This window comes from Nyctibius grandis, chromosome 6 (assembly GCF_013368605.1).
Source record: "Nyctibius grandis isolate bNycGra1 chromosome 6, bNycGra1.pri, whole genome shotgun sequence".
Lineage (NCBI taxonomy): Eukaryota > Metazoa > Chordata > Aves > Nyctibiiformes > Nyctibiidae > Nyctibius > Nyctibius grandis.
Genome location: NC_090663.1, coordinates 85,410,380 through 85,438,105, shown reverse-complemented (window position 1 = coordinate 85,438,105; position 27,726 = coordinate 85,410,380). Strand labels below are relative to the sequence as shown.

General features: G+C 39.0%; 1 protein-coding gene across 3 annotated transcripts; it reads right to left on the bottom strand.

The window, feature by feature from the left end:
- Nucleotides 1-548: 548 nt before the first annotated feature.
- LARP7 (La ribonucleoprotein 7, transcriptional regulator) lies at nucleotides 549-27,726 on the bottom strand. 3 transcript variants are annotated; one of them, XM_068402985.1, is made up of 14 exons: nucleotides 27,544-27,726; nucleotides 26,330-26,475; nucleotides 23,336-23,551; nucleotides 21,805-21,905; nucleotides 21,610-21,693; nucleotides 18,878-19,042; nucleotides 18,407-18,515; nucleotides 16,454-16,828; nucleotides 15,221-15,350; nucleotides 12,095-12,252; nucleotides 11,069-11,187; nucleotides 8,188-8,347; nucleotides 5,730-5,821; nucleotides 549-994 (listed from the first exon to the last, which is right to left on the bottom strand). In XM_068402985.1, the coding sequence occupies exons 3-14, from the start codon at nucleotides 23,541-23,543 to the stop codon at nucleotides 917-919; spliced, it is 1,779 nt and encodes a 592-aa protein (XP_068259086.1). In that variant the 5' UTR covers nucleotides 23,544-23,551; nucleotides 26,330-26,475; nucleotides 27,544-27,726; the 3' UTR covers nucleotides 549-916. The 3 variants fall into 3 exon arrangements, with proteins under 3 accessions (XP_068259086.1, XP_068259087.1, XP_068259085.1); XM_068402986.1 differs by lacking the exon at nucleotides 26,330-26,475 and having other exon boundaries at nucleotides 23,336-23,544; XM_068402984.1 differs by lacking the exon at nucleotides 26,330-26,475 and having other exon boundaries at nucleotides 27,544-27,725.

The following is a 27,726-nucleotide window of genomic DNA, read 5'->3' as shown; positions in this document are numbered from 1 at the left end:
TGTTAGTGTCTTATTTGCCCTGTGATAAAATTGGCTAAAACAAATCTCACAAATAAACACATGAATTTATCTTGACATTAATGGGGAGAGCTTTAACTTAGTCATATATAAGTTCAACCTTTTATAACATTCCAATTTTATGTTTAGTTTTTGTTTTTTAAAAATTACCAGTCTACAGTGAAATACTTTGAAGCACTTTAAGATCACCACCTTAACTTGTGAACTACACAACTTGAACACTTATCTGTAAGTGAGAATTACTTCTGGAGCTAGTTACCAGATGTAAAAAAGGTTTTCTTATTTCTTCTCCCGAAGATTCCTCTAAAAAAAAAGTCTAAATTCAGTTTAGTGTGCACTTCATGCAAGTAAATTTTCTTCCAGACTTCTCAATGACAGATTTTCGGACAGTCCTACCCACTGTAAAATACATAGAACATTATATAGTCATTCTACTGTATGTCTGAGCAGCATGATGGACTAAACAGAGCCCTAGAGAGGTTTATTTAGCATTAACCAGTTTTATTATTTAAAGTGTCATAAAGCAGATTGAAGAATTAGAGATGCACGACTGAAAATTTCTCAAGCATTTTATTTCATAACCTAGTGTATAAAACTTGAACATATAAAAAAAAAAAGAAAACAAAACCAGAAGTGAACTACAGCAAGATCTCTTAATACATTTTGTCCAGAAAGCTTTACCTACAGGCTCAGAAGCAGTAAACATTCAGCTTATTTAAAAACAGGATTCAGAACAATCTTCATACTTGCAGTCTGCAGAATTATGAATCACACAGACCAGGTTTTGATGCCTTCTTAGAAACAGTTTAGTTGCTGTAAGCAGTGGTGTTTGTGGGGTTTGTTTTCAGTTGTGGGGTGTTTTTTTTTTTAAATACCTAGTTCACTTTCAAGATCACCATCAGTCTTCAGTGAAGCGAATATGTTTACTTGTCTGTTGGGTCTTTTCAAGTCTCATTCTTTCAGCTTTAGCAATCAACTGCAAACAGGAAAAATGTTGTAGAAAACATTAGAGGAAAATTATATTGTTATGACTTTATCTCACAATTATATTCACAATTCATTGATTTACCAAACTTCATAAGAAAAAGCTAATCTCTGAACAGCTGAGCTGACCCTGTACATCTGACAAAAAAAAGTTACAGCAGCCCTGACATGATTTATTCCAGTATTGCCTCAGAACCATCAAAAAAGGCAAGGCATCTCTTCAGTCTCTGGACAGTGCAGCATCTTTCATTCCATCCCTTCTTCCTCCCAACATGGCTGTAGAGAACAAAACTACTATTTCAGAAATCCCAAAACACAGTCTCGTACAGTAAGTTAAAAAAACCCAACCCTTTTATTGGGTTCACGCTGTTACTGATGTAAGAAAAACAAGGTCAGATGACCAGATTCCCAGCTAGAACACCTTCTGCACACTGCTGCCCTGACAGGCAGCACTCCACGTCAGTTCAGAGGGCTCTCACAACATGCCTTCTCCCTGGCATAGGGCATTCTTCCCCATCCCCACTTTACAAAGAATCCAAATCTAGATTTGAGCATAGCTAAAGCCAGGGTTTACTAGAGAGATACTGGGCTGTCTGGGATCATTTAGGATATTTACACTTTAGGGCAACAATCTCAGCAGCAACTCCCTCACATAACACCCACTGCAGGTCAAATAGTTCTTTTGCTTCCTTGCAAAGAGCTAAAGACACAAAGCAACTGGAAAGAGAAACCATTGTTTTTCAAAATACTACCAAAATCTGGATAATCCCTCCAGTTTATCTTCAATTTGTTTCTCTTTCACAGATTTGTTTCAGAGTACACACCTGTAGTCACTAGCCCTGTGCAGAAAATACATGCCATGTCTTGGCGAACGAGGAGGTTAGCTGCTCCCAGTACAGAGGTGTGAGAAACGCTCTTGTGGAACATAACTAACCTGTTAGTTTCCTACTTCATGTACTGTCTGGGTGCTGTCTTCAGGAACAAAACAGAGAGTAAATTGTTTTTAAAGCATCCATACCAGAACATTCAGGGATTTAACTACAGTACTGCAAAAAAGTCATACTAATACCCAAAAGCAAAGGCACGAGCTTTGTTACTGTGGTGCCTCGTTAAGATTCCTCAACCATAAGCAAGAGCTCATCAGGTAACTGTTAGATGAATAAGTTGAGAATAATAATAATAAAACAAAATGTAAGGAGCACAAGAGGCTGCCTAACCTGAGCGAGAAAGCAGGAAGCCCCTGTGAACCTGGGCACGTCTGTAACGCACCAGCATAAATCCACATCACCTTACCTGATGGAGACTACTAAAACATACGAGCTGGCACTGAGGTTAAGGGGCACTTGCTCACCTGGCAGTCCACTAAAGAGGTTGATTCACATATAAATCAAATTATTTACTATTTATCCACATGACTGTGGTCACAGCTATGTCCTGCAGACACTGCACCTTGTACACAGCATGGAAGTGCAAGGTATGCTGCTCCACTGATAATGGCAGTCAGGAATTATACTCTACACTGATGTTGCATGGATGCATTGTTTGCTGTTTGCTGCACTATAATTACACTACCACAGTTTTACTGGTACGTGCCTCTGCGTGCCTGAGCAGCATCAGACCATAGGTTCTGCTAGACGACTTTCTCAACCATTCTCCAGAAATAAAATTGATTTAAAGATGTAACTAAGAGTTACTTTTACTCTCTGCAATCTGAAAAAAAGGATTAAGAGAGTTAAACTCTTGCAGTGAGGAGTACAGGGGCTCATTCGTTCAACATATGGGATGGAGAATCACAAACACTGGAAGGAAAGCTCTAAGATATGAACTTCCCAGTTCGTATCAGTGAGTGTTTCTATACCAGCACCTCAGAATTCGCAAGAGACACCAAGGATTCCCATTTTCAGCTAACCAATCCAGTATCAGCAGCTATTTCTAAGCACAGCACTACTCCTGTCTCCAAAGAGGTACCCAGCCCTTCCGTAGATACCAATACAGAGAACCAGGGAAAGGGGCTTATTTGTGCTCTGGAGGGGGACCTCTCCCCACCAGCGCACAGACACTCAGTCTTGCAAGTACACAGACCCCAGCCCCAGGCATACTCAGAAGAGAATAGCGTGGGCTGTGCCCAGGCATTCCCACCATCCTCCTTTCCCATATATCTGCAAATTATTCCACCCTTCACAAACACCCAATTCTCACTTCCTCCCCAAATGCCTTTCACTTCTACCACCACTCCCACCCTCTTAAACCTCTGCCTTTCCTCCTATGTAAGCGGGCTCACAAGGTGTAAACCAGGTTCAGCAGCACCTCCTCCCAGGAGACAAGTACCCAAGTGGAAAGTTTGCAGGCCTTGGCTTTGTGAACAGACTTAATCAGTCTAGAGAGCTTAAGGCTACAGACTGATGAATTGCTTTAGGTCTGCATAAACTGGCACTGCCCTCAAGAAACAGTTCTGGCAAGAAGGTTCTCAATCTGTGTCACTCAATCGCTAAGGTTGTTTGATCATGCAGTTGAACAACAGGCTGAAGAGAACATGGATTTGGAAGGGGCAGCAGAGGGGAGCACAGAGGTGACAATGAACGACCAGGCCTGGGGGAAAGGCCTGACACTGAACACCTCTGTAACTCCAAAGGATGGCTAGGCATTAGTCACAAGGTCTGGGGAACCTTGGGATATCTGGTCTCTTTTGGACATTTAGTTTATTATAAAACCTATGCCAAAGAAAGTAAAATCTCTACCACTTTTGTTTTTTTGAGGGGGGGGGGGGGGCATTACCTCAGAAAGCCTCTGCTGAAGGGGTCGTTAACCCTTACCCTGGCATGCCATGGGACCCAGTGCAGGAACACTGAGTAAGCCTAGACTTTTTAGAACACATGGAAAAGAGGAATCTCAAACTGCCTGAAGTTACACTCAAAAGCATCTCTGTGCTCTGTTACTGTGTCCTGCCTGTCATGTGGTGCAGTCCATGCAACGACACGTGTTCACTATTACTATAAATCCATTGACATCACTGCAACTATGCAGCTTACATGAATTGAACTTTTAAGGCTACATTTAAACACTAATTAAAGACAGCATATTATACTTTCTTTTATTATAAGTATAAACCAGCTAATAGGCAAAGGCTCATCTTAAAATCTGTTACAAGATCTCTCTTTGAAAACCTTAAACACGATGGATCTTTACAGGAAAGATACACTAGTGGCACATTCAGCTACACATGTTTAATTATGAATATTTATTACTTTTTTTCCCCTTCCTTTTATTGTGATCTTCAGAAGAAGTCAACTTGTGAGTACTTTGGACGAATTCTCAAATGGAAGATTAAAATTAATATTAATGAACAGAGAAACACACACTGTTTTTCCTCTTAGTCTGTATTAAATACAAACTATCAGAAAGCAATGAAGGGGTTAAGAGTTATTAACTACAGCCAAGCATTCTTGTCTTGATGTTTTGCTTAACAGTGTTAGCATTTAAATAGTATTCACTAAGCTTTGAAGTTAACACCTCCCAGTGCTGCAAGGTGATGGGTAAGGGGGAGGAGCAGGAGTTTGCATCCCTGCTGCTGCTTTTGTTAGGCAGAACTGAGACAGTTTATATTTGCAAGCCTGGATGAGGCACATTACTGGCCAATTTACACCAGTTTGGTCAACAAATACCAATCTTCAAAAGATGAAGAACACGAACTTGAGAGCAGGGCACCTACAGTCCAAATTAAAGTCAAAGGTGCCACTGGCACCTTTTGTTTAAAAAAGTAAAAGTACATTTTAAAAAAATTGAAAAAAAAACTAGCAGCACTCAGTAAAAGGCTCTAAAGCTGCACAGTTTTCACATTCCCCTATTGCTTATATTAAAAAATAATGGCTAGAGGACAATGCCATTTTTATGTTTTTAAGAAAATTACATCAGTCATTTGGGGAAATTCTTTACGTACTATTTCTTTTCAATTATACACAGAACAAGTAGGAAATTTCTGGTATTGTGTGCATCACTGGAGCATCTAGGAAACAAAAAGTCTCCGAAGTCACCAGCAAATAATTAAGGTCAGATGATTTTGAAGTTTTGCAAGTGACAGCACAAAGACTCAGGGTAAAGCCAACTCAGAAACCTTATCTGCAACGTGTGTGAAGTAAACCTAGCAATAAAATGTTGGTGAAATACTCTTTGGCTCCTCTCTGTCAGGTAAAGGATCTGACTGGCTTAATCAAGAAGCCTCCATGCCTGGAAGGATTTTCTGGGGCAGGAGGGGAGACTGCAGTCTGCAAGTTCACTGCAGCACTCTCTCACCACTGTGGCCTGAAAGGCACACCAAGGTCAAGGCTGGAAGGAAATTTCCCTAGATGTGAGGCAGCTTTGGTCTGAGACCTGCTCAGCTATGGATGCTTGCAGCAGCATTCAGATTTGTCTCAATTTTCTTTATCACACTAGGGAACTAAGACTAAAGCACTAGATTTCATCACACTAGAGCAAATCAAGACTACTTAACTTTTTAATGATAATTGTCTCCAGAAAGACAAGCCTTGCATTTGGCAATTGGACCAGGACAGCCACATGTTCTCTATTTTGTGGCTGTAAAACCCTGCTGCAAAATCAGTAGAAAGTGATTTAACTGGATTAAATAGAGAGCCAAATGTTAATGTGTCAAAAAAATGTACACTGACACAGAAACGAGAGTCATATTTTCAACCATGGCTGTACAGGAAAAAAATTGACTTGCAAGTTACCTTCTCAGTACCCCGCTTCTTTTCTCGAGGCTGGTTAAGTTTAGCTTGTCTGTCCACTAAAATCTTCTGCCAGTAACGTTGTTCATGATCACCTTGAAAAACAAATTAACGTAACATGAATAAAGGTATTCAATACAAATGCATGCAGTGTTTTCAGCTGTGATGAGAAGGAATCTTTTCTAACTAAGGTGAAAGCATGTGAAAATACTTGTTAGGGAAATTTAATAAGTATTTCCCCATCAGTGTTAAATTTCATAGCCACAGAAGTCATGGAGCATTGCAACATCTCACAACATGCACCAAGGGGAAAAGAAAAACTCTGTCCAAAGAAGCTTAAAGCTGACACCGAGGTCTCTGTTCTGTGTGAGCTGGGCAGGACCTGAATCAAGGTCCTGTGCATTTTATTAACTTTAGGACTGGATTGCCAGGTAAGTCTAGATCCAAGACTGGATCTAAGTAAGTTTTCCTAAGCAAGGAGCTTTAATTTAACCTGAAGAACTGAGGCAATATGCAAGCACCACTCTCAACATGTAATTAGCAGAAGGAGCTCAGTTTTAGCTGAGGTTTCACTGTAGCACTCAGAGGCCCTTTGATTCACTGATGTACTCAACCTCTGACTAATTTCAGACAACTATCACACAGAAAAAAAATAATTACTGTAAGAAGGACTGAGATAATTTTGTTTAGTCAAAACCATTGTTACAAGCAAACCCTGGGGACTTCATGGGCAGTTAGGAATACTTTAACATGGGGGGAAATATGAGAGGAAATAATTTTGCAGCTTTTTCAGCAGCTTTTTTGCAGTAAGATGCAGTTTGCCACTGTTTCCTCTGCTTTGTGCTGTAACTATCACGATGGGAATTTTGTGATGTAATGTTGTATGGTCTCATGGGAAATCTTCAGTTAGAGGGAAGTTATCAATCGATCTTGGAAAAGCTTCCCGCAAAAGTTAAGGAATTAATAATTCTGAGAACCAATTTTGCATACATTTTAACAGCATTATTTATACATTCAATCACACCAACATCTAAACATTACTGTAGAAGTTTAATACCTTGCCAGATGAAAAGCTGAAGACATTTAGTCCAAGTCAAGTTCTAAAAAGCAAACTATTACTGGGAAAGCTTTAGTCCCTGCAGTAGGGAGCATTAAAGATTCTTTCCTTATTCTTATTCTCTGTATTCACCTCATGCCACCAAGAAAAGCTGAAATCCTTACTGTGAGCCACTTCTGCATTCTTCAGAAGCCTTTCCTTTCTCATTTCAATGAACCAGTTTGAAAAAAAAATATCTTAAGGCTATGAATGGAACACTCCTACAATGTAGTACTTACTCCTAATCTACTACTACACTCTTTTATATAAGGATACAAAACCAGAGTCAAATACACACAGAGCACACGGCTGTAAAATGCCCCATTTCAAGTTGTTTCTGCATCTCTGGAACACAGAACACTGGAGCCAAATCCATCTCCAAATGACATTAGCAGCGTTCAGCGAGTCTCAAACTTTAATTAACTTTTATACTGTCATGCAGGTTAATGCTTCTATTATAGCCCTTCCTTCTGCAATCCTTAACTGACATTTATGGGGGTTTGCATCCCTGCATACATGGAACTGGGCCCTATGTGAGGGCCTGTGCAGGAGCGTGGTAAAATATTTAAATAAACAGACGAGAGAATTTCATCTGGATTGTTTTACCTTTTTTTTTGTGCCTTTAGGATTTTTAGTGCATATCTAGAATTTAAGAGTTTTATGCATACAGCAACAAAGTTTGAGAGACTTCCCCCCTCTCCCCTTTTTCTCCACCTCACTTCCATGAAGAGGCTTCTCTACACTTGGAAGAGTAGTTCAATCTAATACAAGATATGAATTCAGAACAGCAAAGTAATTTCAGAAAAAAATTAACACACATTAGAATAAAGTTCCAACGCAAGCCAGTAAAAATTTTAGTGTAGTTACAATTTTAAAAAGGCATTGGCATAAGTTACTCAACTTCCTGAAAAAAGAAAGATTAATTAGAAGGCAAGTGCTAAAACTACTGTAAGTGTATCCATGCTGTTAGATCCTTGTCCTGTTATTTCTCACATAAGTTTAGTATTTTCAATATAATCTTCGTTTAAGGAGCCAATTCTTTGGCATCATCAGAATGTTATATTCACAAAGTTGAAATGTGAATTAAGTTCTATAGTCACTGTCACTAAAAGTGATGTAAATCAATCAGTCTCAGAAGAACAGAATTAAGTTGATAAAGGCAAGCAAAATCATTATTTAGCTCTGAACGGTGGCATAAAAACCCTGTTTTATCAATTTCAATATAATAGCAAAATAAGAAGACTCACATAAAAAAAACCCAGCTACTAAGATAGCTAAATATATCCATAAAGCTACCATGTAATACAATCCTTTCCACAGTACTTCAGTCTTTTCCTGCACTACCATTAAAAAAAGACGTCTTACCAGTGAGAACTTCGAATTTCCAGTTGTTTTTGATCTGTATTTCTTTGTATGATTTCATGACAATCTGTGCATCCTCAGGAGTGTTAAAACGGACATGACATTCTGTGTCTCCCTCCAGCATGTCAACATAAGCGACATCAGCCAGCACTGCCAAAGCATCCTGTCAAAGCACGTGAGAGAACAGACCGTAAACGAGACTTCAAAAGAAGAACATAAGAAATAACTTTTTGACCATTCAATTTGTAGATCATTGACATTTTCAAAAAGGTCATGAAGTCCAAAGCAATAACTGAACTTTTTAATTTAATCAATGAATCTCCCGTCAAATAGTTTTGAATTAATATTTTCCATTAGAAGGTTATAACTGACTTCTGATTTATGAGCCTACATCTATTTATCTCTCATCCTGCCCTCCAACACCAATTGAAAGCACTAATTTCTGAAGATGTTATTTTTTTTTGCATAAAAATACTTCTACTAACTAAGCATCAGTAATTATCCATTTATTTCAATACTGTACCTGTATGGGCTTTTTTGCAATAAGAAAAATTATTTGTGTACTGTAACATCGATATATGTTGGTCCAACAGAAAAATACCTAACGTCATTCTATGCATGAAATATTTAAAGCAAGCTCATTCACAGCAGACTATTTGAGCAATGAGTAGTGGTAAACCAACCCTTCCTATCTTTATGAAGTGATTTCTGCCTGAAAATTGTCACCAACAGCTGAAGGAAGAGTCATACACGCTCTTTCAGAGCAAGTAGCTCACTTGTAATACCTGCTGTTAGGGAAATTAACTCAGACCACACATTCCTAGGCAATTTTGTTCACAGCAGGCAGCTCAAGCAAGCTGCTTCCATTCAAGAATTACACACTGCTTTTAACCCTCCGCTACCAAGGACAGCCTTAAAAGAAAACAAACCTTAAGTGCCAATACTGTTGAGATCATTTGAGAGCCAACCCAAGCTACTCTCTACTCTTAATTCTGGTATCCCAAAGTCATACTTACATGGAAAACTACAGCCACCCAGTTTACTGGAGTTGGCAAATGTCGTGATCTCTGAGAAGCACCTTTATAGCAAACTATGGAAGCAGTGAAGTAAAAAATTATTGCATCAAAGTAATATTAAAACTAGTCGGCAAAGACCTTTGCAGTGTGTGGAAGTCATTAAGCCTGTAAGAAATACAGGCCAATTCTGGAAGTTCATAAAGGAAACAAACCCTAGATGCATTGCTTTGAGGCAGTGTTTGCTGTAGCTATGACAGTCCAGGAACACAGGCCAAGCAAGGGTTTGTCAAAGACTTAGATCTTTCATAAAAGCAACTGGAAAAATCCAGGAAGCGTAGAGTACAGTTTGCAGCTTCCACTGCTGATCCGAAAAAGAGCTGGTGCACCCTGAGGATTATTGCTTCTTCCACCTACAGTTGTATTCTGCAATGATGTGTCTCCCTTAAAACTTGCCTTACTTGTTTGCTAACATTTTGTGAAATATTTTGCCTATCTACTGATTATGGGAACCAAAGACATGACTGATAATGGCAAAGGCCACCCCAGTGTTATCTTGTCCCCCTTTACTTCCATAAAGCATAAGTCTTCCCTGAAACACTTCCCTAAAACTAAACCAGAAAAATAACTGGAAATACTTGGAAATACCCAACTAAGGTTGTTTTCAGCTATCAGGGGACCAGTAAGCTACCTCCTGACCACAATATGTTAAGCTGTGACACAAACTTAACGCAGTAAGGTGCATACTGCAGTCAGAGGGGCCCTCAAAGGTTACAGTGACAACTACTACATTCTCTTGGTGTCTCCAGCACTCAGACAACTGCCTACAAATAGACCTAGGCAGATAAGACTGATGAAGTTGAAACCCTATCATCAGTTTGTTTTCAGTGAGAAAAACATCTCTCATCTTGCTTAGATTTACACACACACTAAACTTCACACTTGCATGCAGCCAGTGACTTCAAATGGGCTCCTCAATTTTATATATAGGTAGTTTGGTAAGTCATCTCATAATGTGTGTTTTGAACCATTCTCTCATTGTCCTAAGTGGTCTGAATATTTATTCCAACACGAGTTCAAGCTGTTCAAATTCTTTCCAGTTGTTATTCATCCAAAAGCGCAATTTGTGAAAGAAAATGTCCTGTGTCACATTCATGGAGAATTCACTATCTGGAAAAAGCCAATTATTTCCTTAGGAAAACCTTTACTATTCCCATTTCAAAAGGATGCAGCTTAAAACTATTTTCCTTAAAAGAAAATATTCTACTAAACATGTGTAACTTTAATATCATAACATGAAACAAAATTTAAGTTATTCTAAACACCTTTTTAAAATTGAGATAAAAGAGCACTTGCCATAGGAAAAAAAAAAAAGAAAGAAAGAGGTGAATGAATGACTGGATAAGTTCTACTTCTGTCACTCTCACTGAAATGAAGTTTGTGTAATTGTGAATTTCTTACGGAAAAAAAGATTTGTTTTCTCATGCAGAGAGCATCTTCTTGTCCCCCAAATTCCTGTTAATGCTAAAACCCTGGTACAGAACACTGCACCCACTTTGTCTTCAACTCCTCTTTAAGTTTAAAGAGCTCTTCCTCTAGAGCGTTATTTTTGTAATTATTCTCATTATAAACTTGACATTGCTTGAAGCACTCTTAATTTTTGCTTTGAAACATCCCCTTTACCCTATTTTGCCTCTGTAAAATCTGCCATTAACAGATACCAGAGAAGAATCTGTACACAGCTACTGGCCAAACAAACAAAAAGAAAAATAATCAGTAAGACTTGTTTAACTGGCATTCCATATTCAAACATTTGGGGGGCACTGTAAGAGGAAAGGCTAACAGCTACCCTGAGGTTACAAAGGCATTACCTTGATCTGCTTCCTGCCCGGCAGGGGCTCCGTGCTAATGATCTTCACAATTACTCCACTCACGAACTGGGGCCCCATTGTGTTAGCCTTGGCAGGAGGGGCAGAAGCTTCACTGGTGGCTGGTCAATTTGAAAAGAGGCAAAAAAGAAAAGAAAAAGTTTTACATTTATTGGTTTGACAAACTAAAGATGCTATGAAAGCACACAAGCAATGTGGTGTACACAAGAAATGAAACAAGAGGCATCAAATACTGCTATTGCAGATTAAGTATTTTTTTTTTTAATCTAGAATCAACACTGTTTACAAGCTAAAGTCAATGTGAATTAAAAAAAAAAAATGAAAATAGCTCCAAAAAAAAAAGAGTACAGGGTCTCCTTAAAAGAATATTTTATAATCTACTGATTATAGTTAATAGTTGAACCCTCACTTGTAGAGTGATTAAAAATAAGCAGACAGGCATTGAAATGAGAGCACTGAAGTTAGTGAAGTACAGAGGATCCAGAGCAAAAAATATCAATTCTGTCTCTGAAAAAAATTGGAAATTTAACTAAGAGGACATAATTACAAAGCTACTTTTAACCATAAAGCTGATAAAACCCAACTACAAGCCATTTTTTGCATGCCTGCCTTACAGAAATTGTTTTGTGAATTGCTGCAGGTATAGTTAAGCTTAAGCAAATCAGGCCCAAGTTACATCATCAAAAAAAGCTGATTCTTGATTTACCTCTCTGAGGCTTTTATAGTTACAGTTACCTAAAAAGATCCTTAAGCTTAAGAAGTGCTACTGGAATATGATGAAATTACTTGTTTAGATCTGGGACTAATGAATTTTATAAGTAAGGACTATCTAAATGAGGGGGGTTTGCTTTTAATAGTATTTGGCATTCAGAGAAAGCCAAATTCTTAATTTATAGAAAATAAAAACCATCCTGCAGTGTTTCTGGAGGACCAGTGCCTTAAATCACTTATTTTGTGTACTAGAATCATGAAGAAAACAAGACAAAAAAACATCACAAACAGGATTACATTTGTCATTTTCAGATTTAGGCTTTTTCTGTGCACAAGATTCTGTTTCCATCTCTCCCACAGGCTCAGGTTTGATTTGAGACATGGTTTTCTTCAAGGAGGCCATGCTGGCTTTCTGAAGGGCCAAATATTCTTGCTTCAAGTCCAGCCATTCGGTCCTACAAGCAGAAACACAGGCATAGGATGTCAGTTGTAGACAAGAAAATAATGTTTAGAAACTCAGAGATACCTTAAGAGAAAAATAGCTTAAGCTGAACTTGCTGAGCAGTGCAGGCCATTCTTACCATTAGAGATCTCCCTGCACTTAGGTTCAATTAAGCCTTGTTGATATATTTTTATTTTTATTATTTTGCTTTAGCTTTTACTATTCCAGGCAAGTTCTAACAAGACTAACCTGTCATTCAAACAGAGTGACTCCCAAATTTGTTTTACATATTCAGAAAACACACAGGACAGCTTGGTAAGCTGTGTTTTCTACTGGAACTAAACAGAGCACATGCACTAAATTCAGAGTTAATTCAGAGACAGTGAACTCTGAATTCACTGAATTAGTTCAGTGAACCCGCTCCTGTGTTACTATATTAAGAATCAGTCATTTATTTTCTAGAAAAATCATTGATGGAAAATCAACAACTGGTTAAACTCACCAAAAACCTACTGAGATAAGAACATTCCTCACTATTCAAATGCATTTTGGTTAAAAAATACCACCACATGGAAGCGATTTATGTATTTACATACATTTAACATGGAGATGTTTCTGCAAACAGCTAGAGCTTTGCTCCACAGAAACACAATGCCTGTAGTGCCACTGTGAGAACGACTCATTGTTACCCTAATCTGTGCTATCAAACAAGCTGATAGAGGATTTTTAAAGAGGAGGATATCTTGTGGTAATGGTTTTAGCTGTTAACATTGACAACTGTATACTTCAAAAAAAGCATCCAGACTCACCCAGGATCATACATTCTCAACAGAGCAAAGACATTAAAATAACAAAAGAGCCACGTAATGATTCTTTGAGATAAAAAGGCAACACCATTCCATAGCAAGGTATGGTATAAATACAAGCTCAAGGAGGTACTTGCTGCTAACTTGACTCGAAGGAGGAGAAGACCATGGGGAATGAGCCAGGCAAGTATTTGCAATGCTTATGCGCTTTTAAAACTTTTTTTCTCCTTTTTTTTCCTCCCTTTTGCTATAGTTAAATAAAATTTAAAACTTTTTCCTCTGTATTTGATGCAGCAGTCTCAGAATCTCAGTGGCAGAGGACAAGCATCGTTGGTAACCACCGTTTTTTGTGGACCCCTTTTACTTTAACATGGAGGTGCTTTCTGTGGCTAAAAAAAAGTAAGTGCTTCCATGTTTTAGTAGAGGTGAATCCTGATCGCAATACTGAAACACCATCCAGGATTTTTCTTTTTTGCCTACGCTTCAGTCGCAAGATTTTTTACATCCAGGAAAAGAAAAATGAAGAACTTTGGAAAAGCACGTCTTCATCTGCTTACAGCCGACAAGAACTAAAGCATAAGCGTTACATTTTTTTCAGTGGCCTGTATGGTAAAAATTTGAAGTGTTTTTTTAATTTTAAAGGACTCCCTTCGCTTTAACATGGAGGTACCTGCTGCCTAAAAAAGTAAGTGCTTCCATGTTTCAGTGGCGGTGGATCCTAATGTCTTTGAACGCATTTCTAGAATTAGCTGCAGCTCAAAGCAGTAACTTACAGTAATAATATATATGTTTTTTCATTACTATTGCATTATCAGAACTATGTATTCTGTGCTTTATTTTTTTTTAAGTTACTATTTAGTCTCCACTTAAGGACCCCCACAACTTAAATGTGGATGTACTTGCTTTGTTCCTCAATAGTAAGTGCTTCCATGTTTTAGTGATGGTGAATCCTTTTTTCTCAACTGAAAACACTTCCCTCGTCCTAGGAAATGTATTTGCAGATGTATTTGCACCACACGTGGCCTCCGTGGTAAACATAAAGCACAATTTCACATCACTCTATAGCACAAGACGGCACGGACCCCCTCTGCTTTAACATGGAGGTACTTGCTGAATCCCTAAAGTAAGTGCTTCCATGTTTTAGTTGTGGTGACTCCTAAGAGCCCAACAGACACACGAGTACCTTTTGTGAACTGTATTTATTAACCTATAAGCCAGACTTAAACTCTGGTATTTGAACCTTTTCAGCTACAGGCTAATACCGTTGCTAATATGCAACTCTGTTATATAAAAATTGGAATTGCACTTTAGCAATGGTGATGGACTGTCAGACATCCAAAGATTTAAACAGTCTGAATTAAAATATTCCAAAGGTTGGAGACATTGTATATGTTTGCAATAAAAATTCAATAAAGAATGTAAAAACTTGTGATTTTGAAAGTTTCCTGTAACTGACAATTCATAGCATACTCCAGGAAAACACAAACACTTCCACAAAGCAACAAGACAAAATAACATTCCAAATGCCCGAGGTTTGGAGAAAGGCAAAAAGTTGGCTAGCTAAAAAAATAGCTACCATTAGGCCTGAGACCAACAGGCCATCACTACTGCCTTTTGTAGTTAATAAAGAAACTAAATGCAAAATTGTACTGTCAAGACACCCAGTACAGACTGATATTAAAGCAAAGTGTACATAAAACGTATGAATTTGTTCATAAACTATATAATTATATATAATATATATATAAAAAGGAAGCTGAGCCCACCCAGCCTGTGCCTAATCCTGGACTGGAAGTGGTGGATAAATCAAATTGAACAAGTAGGGATTGTTAGCCTTAGTCTCACACACAGAAGCAGAGATCAGCTTGCCTTTTTTTTTTTTTCCCTCACTTTTTTTTTGGGGGGGGGGCTGGGGGGTGGGGGGTGGGCAGGGGAGGCCTGGGGGTGTTATAATCAAGTTTTCTAACTTAGGCTTTGTTGCACCAGCCTACCAGTACACAGCAAAGGAATTATTCCACATTAGTAACCAGTACTGCTCTGAGAAAAAAATTCAATTGGCTCAGTGAAACCATGGAAAATGGAATTCTCTCATGCTACAATAAACACCTCCCCATCCACCACCTCCCCATCCACCAGGTGCCGTAAGCTGGTCACACAGATCAGTTTCAAACCTACTTGGAGAGTACTCTGAGTGGAATGACTTCTTCACCCATTTTGTGTCTTTCTTTGTGTTTTTTCTTATGTTTCCTTTTGGATTTTGAAAGGGATGTGTCTTTCTTATCTTTGTCATCTTCTGCAGAAACGTCTACATTAAAAAGTTCAAAAGAATAACGTTTAGTTCTAACATTGACAGATACTTAAAGATATTGGTATTATGTAATACAGCCTGAATATTCCCATAAAATGACATAGTATTATTTACTTTATCAATAATAGTTTAACAAACACTGGTTCTTTGATTCAAATCTTAATTAAAACCTTTCCACAAAAATCAGAGCCTACCACCTATTTCTAGTCCACCTTCAACTACCTGAGTTTAGCCTCTAATCATGGATTCTTGTCAACCCAAATGTGATTTCAATGCAGCTTTTAATCCCACCTATTGCTTTTTTTTTCTTATCTCATGTAAGAAACTGGGATCATCAGCTTTTTCTTTTGTATTTTAATCTTACTTATCTAGATTCTTATACTGTCGCCATTTGCCGAGGCTGGCTGTTTAATCCATACTTTACTCCAGTGAAGTTCTATTGATATTAACTTCTTTGTCAACTATTTTTACTTCTGATGAGATTTACCTGCTTCGGGGTTGAAAGTTCTTTCCTATTCTCCATGCAGCTTATCTCCTTGCAGTGACTCATTACCAGGTTTAAATTTAACTGCAGGGAACACCACATATTCCTAAACTGACCTCGTTATGCCTCCACCATATCAACCATTTTTCATCTACTGCCCCAAGCAGAACAACCTTTTACCAGTTAAGTTTTCAGTCTTTCAAAGACACAAATTCAGTGTCTGAATCTTTCCCCAGCACTGAAAAGGTTTACTCAATAATCTTTAATCCAAGCAATAAACATATGAGCCTCCAAAAGTCAGTTCACTAATGCATTTGTATTACACTTGTTACATTTCTTGTCTCTTTCCAGCCATGTTTTACTGCAACCTCCCCATTCCTCACTTGCTTGTTACCCTCTAGCATATAAAGATTCTCATTTACTTAACTTGGGCCACTACAAATACAATCTCAACTGCAAAGAACATTTTTTTTTAACTCAAGCTTTTCTCCTTATCTAGACTTCTACCTCATTACTGAGCCTACCATTTGTCATCTGCAAGAGAAACAGCTGCCATTTGATTTAATTCATGCATATACATCATGAAAATACTAAAAAGAGATGCAACAAACTTTACCATTGGAATCTTTTGGAGCTTCTGTTGTTTCTTCTTTTACAGGACAAACTTCCTCCTTTTGAACAGTTTTCTTGACTTTTGGAGCTGATGCCTCCCCATCTCCAGAGCTGGTTCTTTTTCTCTTCCCCGGCCTGCTTTCCCAAGGTACCTCTGAGCTTTCTGTTCTGTCCCATTTTCTTTTCTCTCTCTTCGAGGGCTGCCTGTGAGTCTCAGTTCCCTCCATTTCTGAACACTCCGATGAAGTCCTATGTCTTTTTGACTTGGGTACTTGCCCTGTTTTAGTGTTTGTGTTTGATTCCTTTGTCTCTGCAGCTGCCTGGACATTGCTCTCTTTCTTGATTTTGGATTTCTTTTTTTTCTTCTTTTTCTTCTCTTCTATATTAAAAATACAATATTTAAAACTGCCAATGATTAAAAACTAGATTAGGTTAACTGACCTAAGTAAACAATCATGATACTGCATGTCATGATAATGTGGGATGTGAAATGAAATGCCTATCTCTGCCATCTCTAACTACAGGAGAGAGGCAATACCTTGTCCCAAAGTTCTTCCTAGGCATGTTAAGCAGAGGAGAAAAAAAACACAGATAAAACTCTCAGCCTCACAAAGTGAGAAAGACGTCTGGGTCGCAAGGGCAGATTGGCTATATTCCTGAAGTACTTACTCTGAAATTAAAAATAAAGGAGCTAGGCTTCTTTCCTTCTTAAGAAATGCACATTTTGTTATGTCATCCCTTACTTGTCTTTGAGAAGAGATACCTTCCTCCTTCCAGGCCAAACAACGACAAGAAAATAAAAAAAACTGCTGATTTGTATTCAGAGAATAAAAGGAAATACTCAGCCCAATGAATATATAACACTATTTATGCAATGAACAACTATTTGCCTACGAAATTAAAGAATGTTAACTTAACCAATCTGGAAAAAAAATATTTCAATTCTGTCTCCTTGTTTTCAAGTTGTAATAGGCAGGATGTAGTACGAAGCAGCAGAGAATATCTTCAGTGGGTCTAAAGCATGGTTTAAAAAGCATGTTTTTTCTTTGACTCTCTTTTTTCCCCTAATATTTACTGGAGTAACAAAGAATGACTGATAATAGTGAGGAATATAACACATGATTCATCATTATGCTTATGAAAAAGATGGGAAGATGTCTGAAGTCTGGGAAATTGCATTGTATCATCAGAAACAAGCAAAAATGTTTCAGTGATCAAAGTTGCAACATAACCATGTGATGCTGCTCTGTAAGTCACAGTAGATTGTATTTATTGGAAACACGCTCAACTGTGAATTCAGGACTCTTTTCTCAGCAATATCCTCCAGGTTTTTGCAAGTAATTATGAATAAAGTGGAATTGTAAATATGCTGTAAAAAGTTCATTCTCCTATAGACTGTTCTGCTCAACTAGCAAGAGTTCCAAAGAGGAAGAAAGGCAAAAATCCACTGTTTTCATAGTTCTCTCACAGAAAGTTGCAGCAGAGAGAAGAATACCACAAGGTTTGCTCTGAAATATGTCAGCTAATCACAAAGTCATCTGAACAGCACTACTGTTTAATTTTTCTCTTATGTCTGTATCTTTCCCTTCAACACTAAATATTTTTAAAACCATCTGTGTCAAATTTGTCTTGTGCTAATGCTAAATGCTTAATGATTTATTGTACAGTGTGAAAGCTGCTCTGCCAGCCTCACAATGACTAATGGGGGTAGGTGGCAACAGAGGAAAAAAGAAATTAAGTTCTTTATCAAGCAGGAAAACAAGAAGGCAGACGTTTACTATATTTTAGTTTTACACATTCATTCTCAAGACAACATTGGCTAATGAACAAACAGCAACATGCATTTTTATTTTATAAAGTTTTTAAGAAACATGAGACTGCAGAAACACAACTGTTCAAACCTCTCTCTTCAGAAGCTGAGGCACAGAACAGTTTGTTTCTTGATCCCAACACTTACCTACTACACTGCTGTTACTTGTATTCAGTGCAGGAACAGGCTTATTCTTTACTGTTTTGGGGAAAATCCCAGGTTTCCGTGGTGCTTCTTCTGGTGGATTATTCAAAAACTTTAAAAAAAAAAAATTGACATGTACAAACCTTGACTAAAAACCATATTTTCTTTTTTAAAGAATCTCCATCCAAGTTAAAACCAGCAGTTCTATATTCATTCCAGAAAGATGGAATGTATACTTCCCTCATGACTCTAGAAGTACACACCGTTCTTCCAGTAGTTTCAGTGGTGTGATGGGTTTTGTGGGGTTTTTTGGTGGTGGTGGTGGAACGTAACTCCTGCTGAATTAAGTTTTTATATTATGATATTTAGGAGTTTCTCTACGATTCAGTAGATGTACCAACAAAGACTCCACCATCCATACCACAAAGTGACAATCAGGAGGAACATTAACAGACCAGAGGCACCATGACTCACCTCGATAGCTTTCTCTGCTTGCTCTTTAGTTTCAAATTCAACAAAAGCAAATCCCTTTGGATCCCCAGTAGTTTTATACCGGGGTATGCTGACGTAAACGACATTACCACACTTCCCAAACACCCGCTCAATCCAACTGTGATTGACATTTTTGGGAAGCAGCTCCTAAAAATAAAAAAAAAAGGTAGGTCATTTTCTCACTACTCTATTACCGTTGTATCAGATGGTTTACTACATCTTCCTAGTAAAAAAAGTTGCCACAACAAAATTTATTTAAGTTTGATGTGATAACATTTAAACACTTTTTTTATTTCAGTAAGTATTCTTTTCAAGAGGTCATAGCATTCAGGTAGTAAAAACAGTGATCTGAAAATGGATTCCTAATCATTCAATATACCTATAACAAATACATTAAATATTTAATTTAGATGTTTGTCTTCTTCCTGTGACAGATACCAAGACCTCATCTGAAGCTGCATCTTTGGAGCATGAAACATCTTTGTAAATTTAAGCCAACATAATTCTGCATTATCTCAAACTACCCACTGAAAAGCACAAGGTTGTGGGGTTTTTTTTTTTCTTATTGTTGGTAATCCAAGTACCACAGAAAGAATTCCTGTAGGTCAGCAAAGAGTCACTACTCAAACTGATCAATTCCTGCCAGTAGCTGACATTTTAAAGCTCAGCAGTTAGCACTTACAGCCTACTTGATCAGACACAGCAGAAACTTTTACCCAGCTTCTTGGATGATAAAACTATCTGATTTTTTTTATTTCTATAAACTCATTAACGTAGAAACACATTTTAGCAGCTTATAGGCATGTCTCAGTTCCTAAACATTTCCCTTCACCAATCAAAGAGAAATCCTGTCATATCAATTTCTAAATAGACACAGCTGAACACTTTAAAACCCTACTGTCAAATTCATGCCTAAACAATACTGGAGAGTCAGCAATTTGCTGCCCTTTTTTTCATGGCAAGTTACTGCACTGAAATGTTTTCCTTGTAGGAAAACATTATTTATCACATTCAGGTAGAAAACTATTTTCATTGAACTTTGCCTCCCTGAGAAAAATGTTTCATTATGGTTTGGTGTAAGGTTGAAAAGTCAGTTACTTGAAGCTTTAAAAATATTACGGTATGAGTACAAAATAATAGTGTATGTCAAAGTGTAGTTTATGTTAAAACATATTAAAAAAGTCACTAATCATACAATTATTTCAGAGAAATTTAATGAAAACTTTCCTTAAACTAAATGAGATTGTAAAAAATAAAAAAATATACTGAAGTTACTGTTCCTTAAAGAAACACATCTTTAAGTCTCCATTCTTAGTTCAGAAATGAAGATTTGACTTCCTGCATAAATTCAGAAAATATACTACTGTTCGAGACAATCCTTCACAGTAGAGGCTTTAACTGTAACCTTTGTATTAATCCAACATAGAAATTTTTCTTTCACCTACTTCAGAATGAAACAAAACGTAAAAAACTTGGACTGCTTCTGCTCTCCCCCATTGCTACATACCAGTCATTTAACGTGGCTTAATATTTCCATAATTGCAGTATAAAGAGTAGATACCTCCCACACTTGTCTTTAAAAAGGAAAAAGACCCATCCTTTTTGGTAGCAATAAGAGAAGATAATGGGTTGCTACATATTCTCTAAATAAGATCTCTCTGAATTCAGTCACTTACAGAACACACCACTTACCTAGTTCGGTCTTACAGAAAAGCTTAAAATTAAAAACCATTTAACTATGTATTTAAGCTGTGTCACTCATTAAATTTAGAATACCCCTTAAAAATAAGACTAGCTCATTTAGGTATATTCTGCCTGTAAAAGAATGATGTTTGTGTGTTACAAAACCACAGGCACTTGCAGTAACAGATTTTGTAAACGGATTGTACTTCATGAAGTACCTGACTATCTTGCAAACTCAGCCAGATCCTGTTTGATAAAACTAATGAAGTTATTATTCTAAAACTGACTACATTAATGGAATTTGTAAATATTTCTTGGTACCAGTGTTGCTTCTCTAATGGCATTAACTAGAAAAGCACAGTGAAAGCAACACTGGCTAAATGAAAGCACACCTTTTCTTACTAGCAGGTGAAGCAGCTCTTTGCTCAGCATTTAAAATGATTTAAACTGGTACAAAAAAATCAAGTGTACCAAACCTAATCCCTTTCTTGCCATGGTCACTGCCAGTGCTCCCCTGCCTTTGCTTAATTTATTTCCTTCACATACTCTGCACAAGCAACAGTATCCAGCCACCTGCCCAGTCCCTGCCTGTGTTAACAAGAATATTGATGCATAGATACATTTCTGATACCAACAAAAATATTTACTGCATGTACACTGACCCCACTCTACAGGGCTTTGCATTACAAGTTCAGTACACCTATAATGCATTTCCCTCCCTCACACTGTCTGTTTCTTTTGGAGAAAAAAAACACAATCAAATTCTATTTGCTTTTATACTTTACATAAACATTTCTCGTACTAAATCCATGATGTTTTCAAAGAAAATCCACCTTCTAATTCTGGTGAAGCTATGTGGCTGCTTCATGTTGGTTTTGTTGTTCTTAATCCATTAAATAATACCATGCAATTAGATTGTCACAGACAATGCACAGTGGGTTTTGCACTCAAAGAAAGTTTAAAAGAGTTTCCCCAGTTAGAAATAAAGCACTCTGCCAGACACGAGGCGTATACAACAACTACAACCTTACCACGTAGACTGTACGACTATCCACGTCCTTCGGTTGCTCACCCAGCGGTTGGCGTCTTCTGATTCTAGTTCCTTCTAAATCCAACTAAAAGTAACAAGACATGAAGAAACATTTTCCATGAGATTATTGCCTACTTCAGTACCACTGTCATAACTGCTCCAGCATCAGCAAATACGAGAGTAAAATATTAAATACCTCTACAACAGATGAACTTTTAACCGCTCGAGCTATCAATTTTCCATCAGTAGTCAATTTTTTCATTTTGTTGAAAGAAACAAGCAGGGATATGTCAACGTCTAGGGATAAAAAAACATGCAAATGATTAAATCAGGGTAATCTAGAAAGCATTAGCTATGTGTAAAACAATTTTCAAGTTGTAAGTGCAGTATGTAACCATGCTGCCAAGGACTTATAGAAAACTTCTACCATCAAAATTAAAGTTTCAAGTAAACCTATATTTAATTTTCTTTTGTGCAAGCCTTTACCAAAGGAATTTCGTTCTTTTAGCTCCCCACTGGTAACTATTGTCTTTGAAAAGAAAGGAGGAAAACCTCCTTTCTGATGTAGTTTTACAATACAAAACCAATTTGCATCGAAGACATGCCTCTCCTTCAAGCACTCAATTAAGTGTTTAACCCAGTCTTCCCAACACAAAAGAACCCCTGCTTGCACTTGGGTTGCCATGAGTCATGCTGCTAAAATCTTGACAGAAAATTATGTAGTATTCAGTGTTAATAAAAAAGTTAAAGACATCCAAGCTCTAATACCTCTAGAAAAGGTAAATTTTATTCCTCTGAAGGCCCTTTTTTAAAAACTGGCTTGAAGTTCCATCTAATTGAGGACTATGCCAAGCAGTTAGAAGGCTACACTTTTCACACAGTGCAACTGGACTAATGATTTACACTTCAAATAAATATGGACTCCTTAAGAAAACAAAAATAAGTCAACACTTGTGGAAACTGCCATTTTTTTGGTTTGATGGAAAAGGACCACTTCTTTTTATCACACTTCTAGTCCATCTAGACATACCACACTTCTAGTCCATCTGGCAGAACACAGTTAATTGAACAATTTGACTGATAGACTGGTATTTACCACACATGTTCTGTTTTTAAGGCAAAAGCATACTAGTCACTGCAGCTAACATGTAAATTGCTTCAGAAACTGGCAAATAGTTTCAGAACTAAGCTCAATTTCCTACTCTGAAGTCAAATCAACCATGTCAAAAACTGTCTGAAGAGACCCACACTAGCCCTACATGCAAATACACAATTTCTCACATATCAAACTTGTGCAGAAAACACACAAAAAAATCTATCTCACCGTAAATCCAAGTGAAATTTTAATTTCTGCATTTATCTAGCCTACAAGTCAAGTACTGTACCTGCAAGGGCAAAATGACTCTTGTTAGTTTCCTCATTCTTAAAAGTATACAAAGTTAAAAAATCAGGTCTCCCAAACAGTCATTTGTACCCTAGCAGATGCCTCTAACTTCTGGCTGGTAGTAAAGGAAAGCCAAAGAGAAACACTACACACAATTTCTAAAAACTAGTACCAAGCTCTGCCTCCTGAGCTGCTAATCCTAATGCTGGTTTCCAGCACGAAGCTACTTTCTTGCCCAGGAGCAGACACGCACCTCAAATTAACTTGTAGCTGTCAGCAGCAATACAGTGAAGAAGAAAGTTAAACATACTTGTTTATTGAAATGTGCTGAATATAAACTTACACCCATCTCTGGACTTTTCTATTTGCTCTCGGAGAAATCTATCTTTGTGGAGATTAACATCGCCAAACCAGAAATCCACTTGTTTCGCTATATCTGCCAGCACCTGTTTAACCCTTGACCTCTTCTTTTTCTCTCTCTCCTTTTTCTGTTCAGTGCTTTCTTCTTCCATGGCTTTGTCTCTTGCAGTTTCAGTCTCCATACCTGTCATTCTGTCAACTGAAAGTTAAATATAACCTCTGAGAAAAATCAGAATATTCTTATTTCAAGGAGCAATCATTCATGTTTTATCTTACATTTAAAAAAATTCACACATTCCCTGTGAGACTATGTGCTATTAATTATTTGTAGCGTCGGAAAACACAAAACTGAGGAAAATTAAGTCACATAATAACTCAGAATGCCTTGTAAACAGTCTGCCCTCCCCACTAGATTCCCCACAGCAGCTTTTGAACTTCAGCAGCAGTCGTGGGATTCACAGTACCAATTGCTTGTGCGAGTTATCAGACAAGCAGCACTACTAAATACATATATATATAAAAGGGAATTCTTTAAAGCACTTGTGCATGTCACAAAGTGTGCTTTAATAATACATAACTCCCCTGTTACCAGAAAAGCAAGCTACTGGCTAACGAGAGCCTACAAAAACTAAATCTAAAAAGCAGGCAATTTCCCTCCCAGTAAACACATTTTCTTAGACTTGAAAAAAAGAAATAATTTGTTCTCTGCTCCCCGTATCTCCCAGTACAAACCACTAAAAAGAACACACAAAAAAACCCAGAGCACTACACACTTCAGAAATTACCCTTTTATGTAGAAGGCAAAGCAGGGAGGGGAAAAAAAGCTGTATTACATAGAAGACTTCTGAAAAAGCTGGCCAAAGGACTGTGCTCAGCAGGCATCTATCATAAACCCAGGGGTTGCAAACAGGTTACACCGACACAGGTACAGCAGCTGAAGAGCTCGCTGCAAAAATTTATGGTACGACCTCCAAATGTGAAGCATATTAATCCTTATAAATAAATACAATGTAAAGATACAATTAAGACACCTAGTTGATATTCATGGCAGGTCTGGTAATAGTAAAGTTTGGTTTTATGTCAAAAATGCAAACCTCTCACTCTGTCAATCACCAAGGCCCTACTGAAGAGCAGTCATTCAAAATCTTCCCATCCTGCCTTTGAATATGTTCTAACACACTCTTACTTGCAAGTGCTCATCAGTATGTACTACACTTAAACCGACATTTTTCCTTTCTTTGGTTAAGGCTCTCTCACCAACTGTCACTGATCTTAACGGCAAACCAAGTTCTGTCAGCACCCCAGAATCGGGCCCCTGGAAATTAGGGGCTAACTAGAGGGAAGGGACTTGAATGCACAGATTTACCTTGAAAAATATAAACCCTTTTTAAGGCATCAATTCATCTTTGTTGTTCACATTTCAACTGTAGCTAGCCAGTCTTTGAAAACTGCCAGTCACCACAGTACTTCATTTCACACGAGCAAAACAAAGCCATACTGCCCAAAGCAGACAGCTTTTTGGAAATGAAATTAACACAAAAATTAAAGTAATTCATGTAGCAATCACCACATGAAAGAATTCTCAGCTCTCTGCCAAGGCACCGTAGAAGGAAACGTGAGTACAGCCATCAGAGAGGAAGCCCACCTCTACGACAGGATGACAAAAATGGAAATGGTCTTCAAATTATTGTGCAAATCGGGCTTCCTTAGCCGGATATCAGCTTCTCTCCCTGCTGTGAGCTGACCACTCAAGATAGTGAAAGGTCAACAACTACCTTGAAAAGACAAGCCAGGTAAAACTCCCAACCTAAGCAGAAGTTCAAGCTTCATTCAAGCCCTTCAGCCAGACATTTATATTAATGATTAGCAGAACAATATACTACTCAGCTGAGGGCTATAGTGAGTTGCACCATTAAAGGTAAAGCATCATTATGGGATACTTTTAGTGGCTGAACAGCATTAAATAGCCACACTGACACAGAGTGGACATGGCTTATGTGCAGCAAACCTTTAGTTTAAGAAGCCATCTAAGTGTTTCATGCATTTTGAGTCACTCGACCTTGGGACTTCCTTCCCAGGAGAGAGGTTTCTCATTCAAGCTTAAAGAAAAACCACTGCAAGCCGCATTCTGGGCATCGCCCCCACACCCCTCACTTTTTACCACTTGCTTTAGAAACGAAGCTTTGAGAAAATTACTTTGGAGAAGCTTAGCAATACAGAGGCAGAGCAAATGTCAGCTGTGAATCTGTAATTAGAATCTGTATACAGTCTTACATTTAGTAGTGGAATACTCATACCTGAGACAACACTAGCAAAGATAACGTAAACAAAAATAATACAGGTCCACACAAATCTATAGCAACTTATCTATACTTTTAACCAAAGGCAAACTTGTTAGTGCTAACCTGTACACAACCAAGTTCCAAACTCAACTTCTATTGTTATAAAGATCTAGAAAAAACATAATAAAATTTAACTGTAATCCAGGGTCTGGAAGAAACAGGGTTCTGGTTAGAAAATATCTTTTATTCTTTTGTATTAGCATTGATGCAAATGCTTGCTTGCTTTGTGCATTTTAAATAGCAAAATGGGGCAAGGAAGGATGGTGGGAGGAGAAAGAATAAATCAAAATACTTTTTATACTATGAAAATGTTTCTGTATAGTCAGTGGCAATGCTTCTTCTTCTGGACATTCACTCCAAAATGAATGCAAGTATTCAGCAAACCCGAAACTACTTTCAAAGACACATTTTGTAATCCACCGTGGGTATTGTCACTCTAACACACACATGAGCAGAGCTGCAGCAGTTTAAGTTCCTATCCTGCCTTATAACTTCACTCTATGGAAAATGAGCTAAGAAAGGACACAAGTTATTACATGGGGACCAGCACAATTTTCTTCATAACCGAAAAGCTGATAACCTCCTGATTTTCCCTCATTTTAAGCAATAAAACCTACACATAATTTTAAACCTACATTTAAAGCATTCAAGAGATGTCACAAAGCCGGGGTGCTCACAAACAGAAAAGGCTTTGCTTCCACGTGACAGCGAGGGGTGTTCAAGCTGTTTCCAGGCACAGGCAGACCCCCCTGTGTCCGTCCTGCCATGGTTACCCTTTTCTCTATCATCACAAGAAGCAAAAAATGAGTTTTTAATAAAATGCAGCCCCGCAGCACAGGACTATGATGAGACTGATTCAGGTATATGAACCAACCGTTCACTGACACCAAAAGTGCAGCCCAGCGCTCTCATCTTACTTGCCACACAGTCCTCCCTCAGAGTATCTCACCCTCTGGTAAACCAACTCATTAAGGAACTGAATAAGCAGCAGGAATAAACACTTGGGAGCTTATTAGGTACAAAAGTAAGACATTCTGCTGCCCTGGTAGCAGCTGCACACAGACTGGCCCAGAAGCACTACACAGCTGTGGGAGAACCTCATGTTCTTTATCCTTCAAAAGGGAAATACACCACGTGAAACACATTTTTCTAGCCCCGACTTAATCTTTGCCCATGTAGCAACCGGCAGGCTAAATGCTGGCTCCCAAGAAGACCAACTGCCGTGTTTGCCAGCTGCACAGCTACTGACCGCTGCAGGTCTCAGCACTGCTGCTGCGATTGCTCACGGACCTTGTATGCATAGAAAAAGTAAAGCAGGCCCAAAGTCACCCATGTGCCCCCCTCAGCACGGGACCCTCTCCTCCAACGTGAGGTGACAGGTCACGACCACGCGTGAAGCCACCCCAGCCAGCACCGCGACCTGCGCTTCACCTGAAGGCAAAGTCACCGTTGGGGCTCGAAGGGCTGCGGCAGCAGAGCCCCGGGGAGAGGCTGAGGGGCAGGGGCCTCAGGAAGGCGCTACACGCGTCGGGAGAAGCGGGCACCGGGAGGGAAGGACGCCCAGGAGCCGGGCACGGGGGGCAGAGGTCCGCCGGAGGCGAGGCCAGGGCACGGTTGGGGCGGGGGGGGCGAGTGGCGGTTCCCGATGGGGACACGGAGGGAGCGACGCCGCCTGACGCGCCGCTTCCCGCCCTCCGCCTGAGGGGAGCGACCGCCCGCCGCGCGCGCCCCCTCAGCCCTCGGCGCATGCGCCCGGCAGCGGCGGGGGGGACTAGGGGCGGCAGCGCCCCCTACCTGCGCCGCCCCCGCCCCCGCCGTGACCGGCTGCCCCCCGCCGCGCCCCACTGACCTGCCGCCGCGCCCGCAGGGGCTCGCCAGGCGACGTCACCGCAGCGACACCGGGCCGCTCCGTCCGCGCCCGCCTCTCGCAGCGGGCCCTGCCCCCCTCCGCCACCCCGTCGCTGTTGTCGTCAGTCCCGGCGCGACGCACGGCCGCCGCAGAGAGAAAAGCCCCCCGCGGCGCCGCCCGCGC

Coding starts and splice junctions, on each gene's coding strand:
- LARP7 (XM_068402985.1), bottom strand. CDS start 23,543: ATGACAGGTATGGAGACTGAAACTGCAAGAGACAAAGCCATGGAAGAA. Junction 19,043..21,609: donor ATAGTCGTACAGTCTACGTG/GTAAGGTTGTAG, acceptor TTTTATTTTTAG/GAGCTGCTTCCCAAAAATGT. Junction 15,351..16,453: donor AGCTCCAAAAGATTCCAATG/GTAAAGTTTGTT, acceptor TTTTTAATGTAG/ACGTTTCTGCAGAAGATGAC.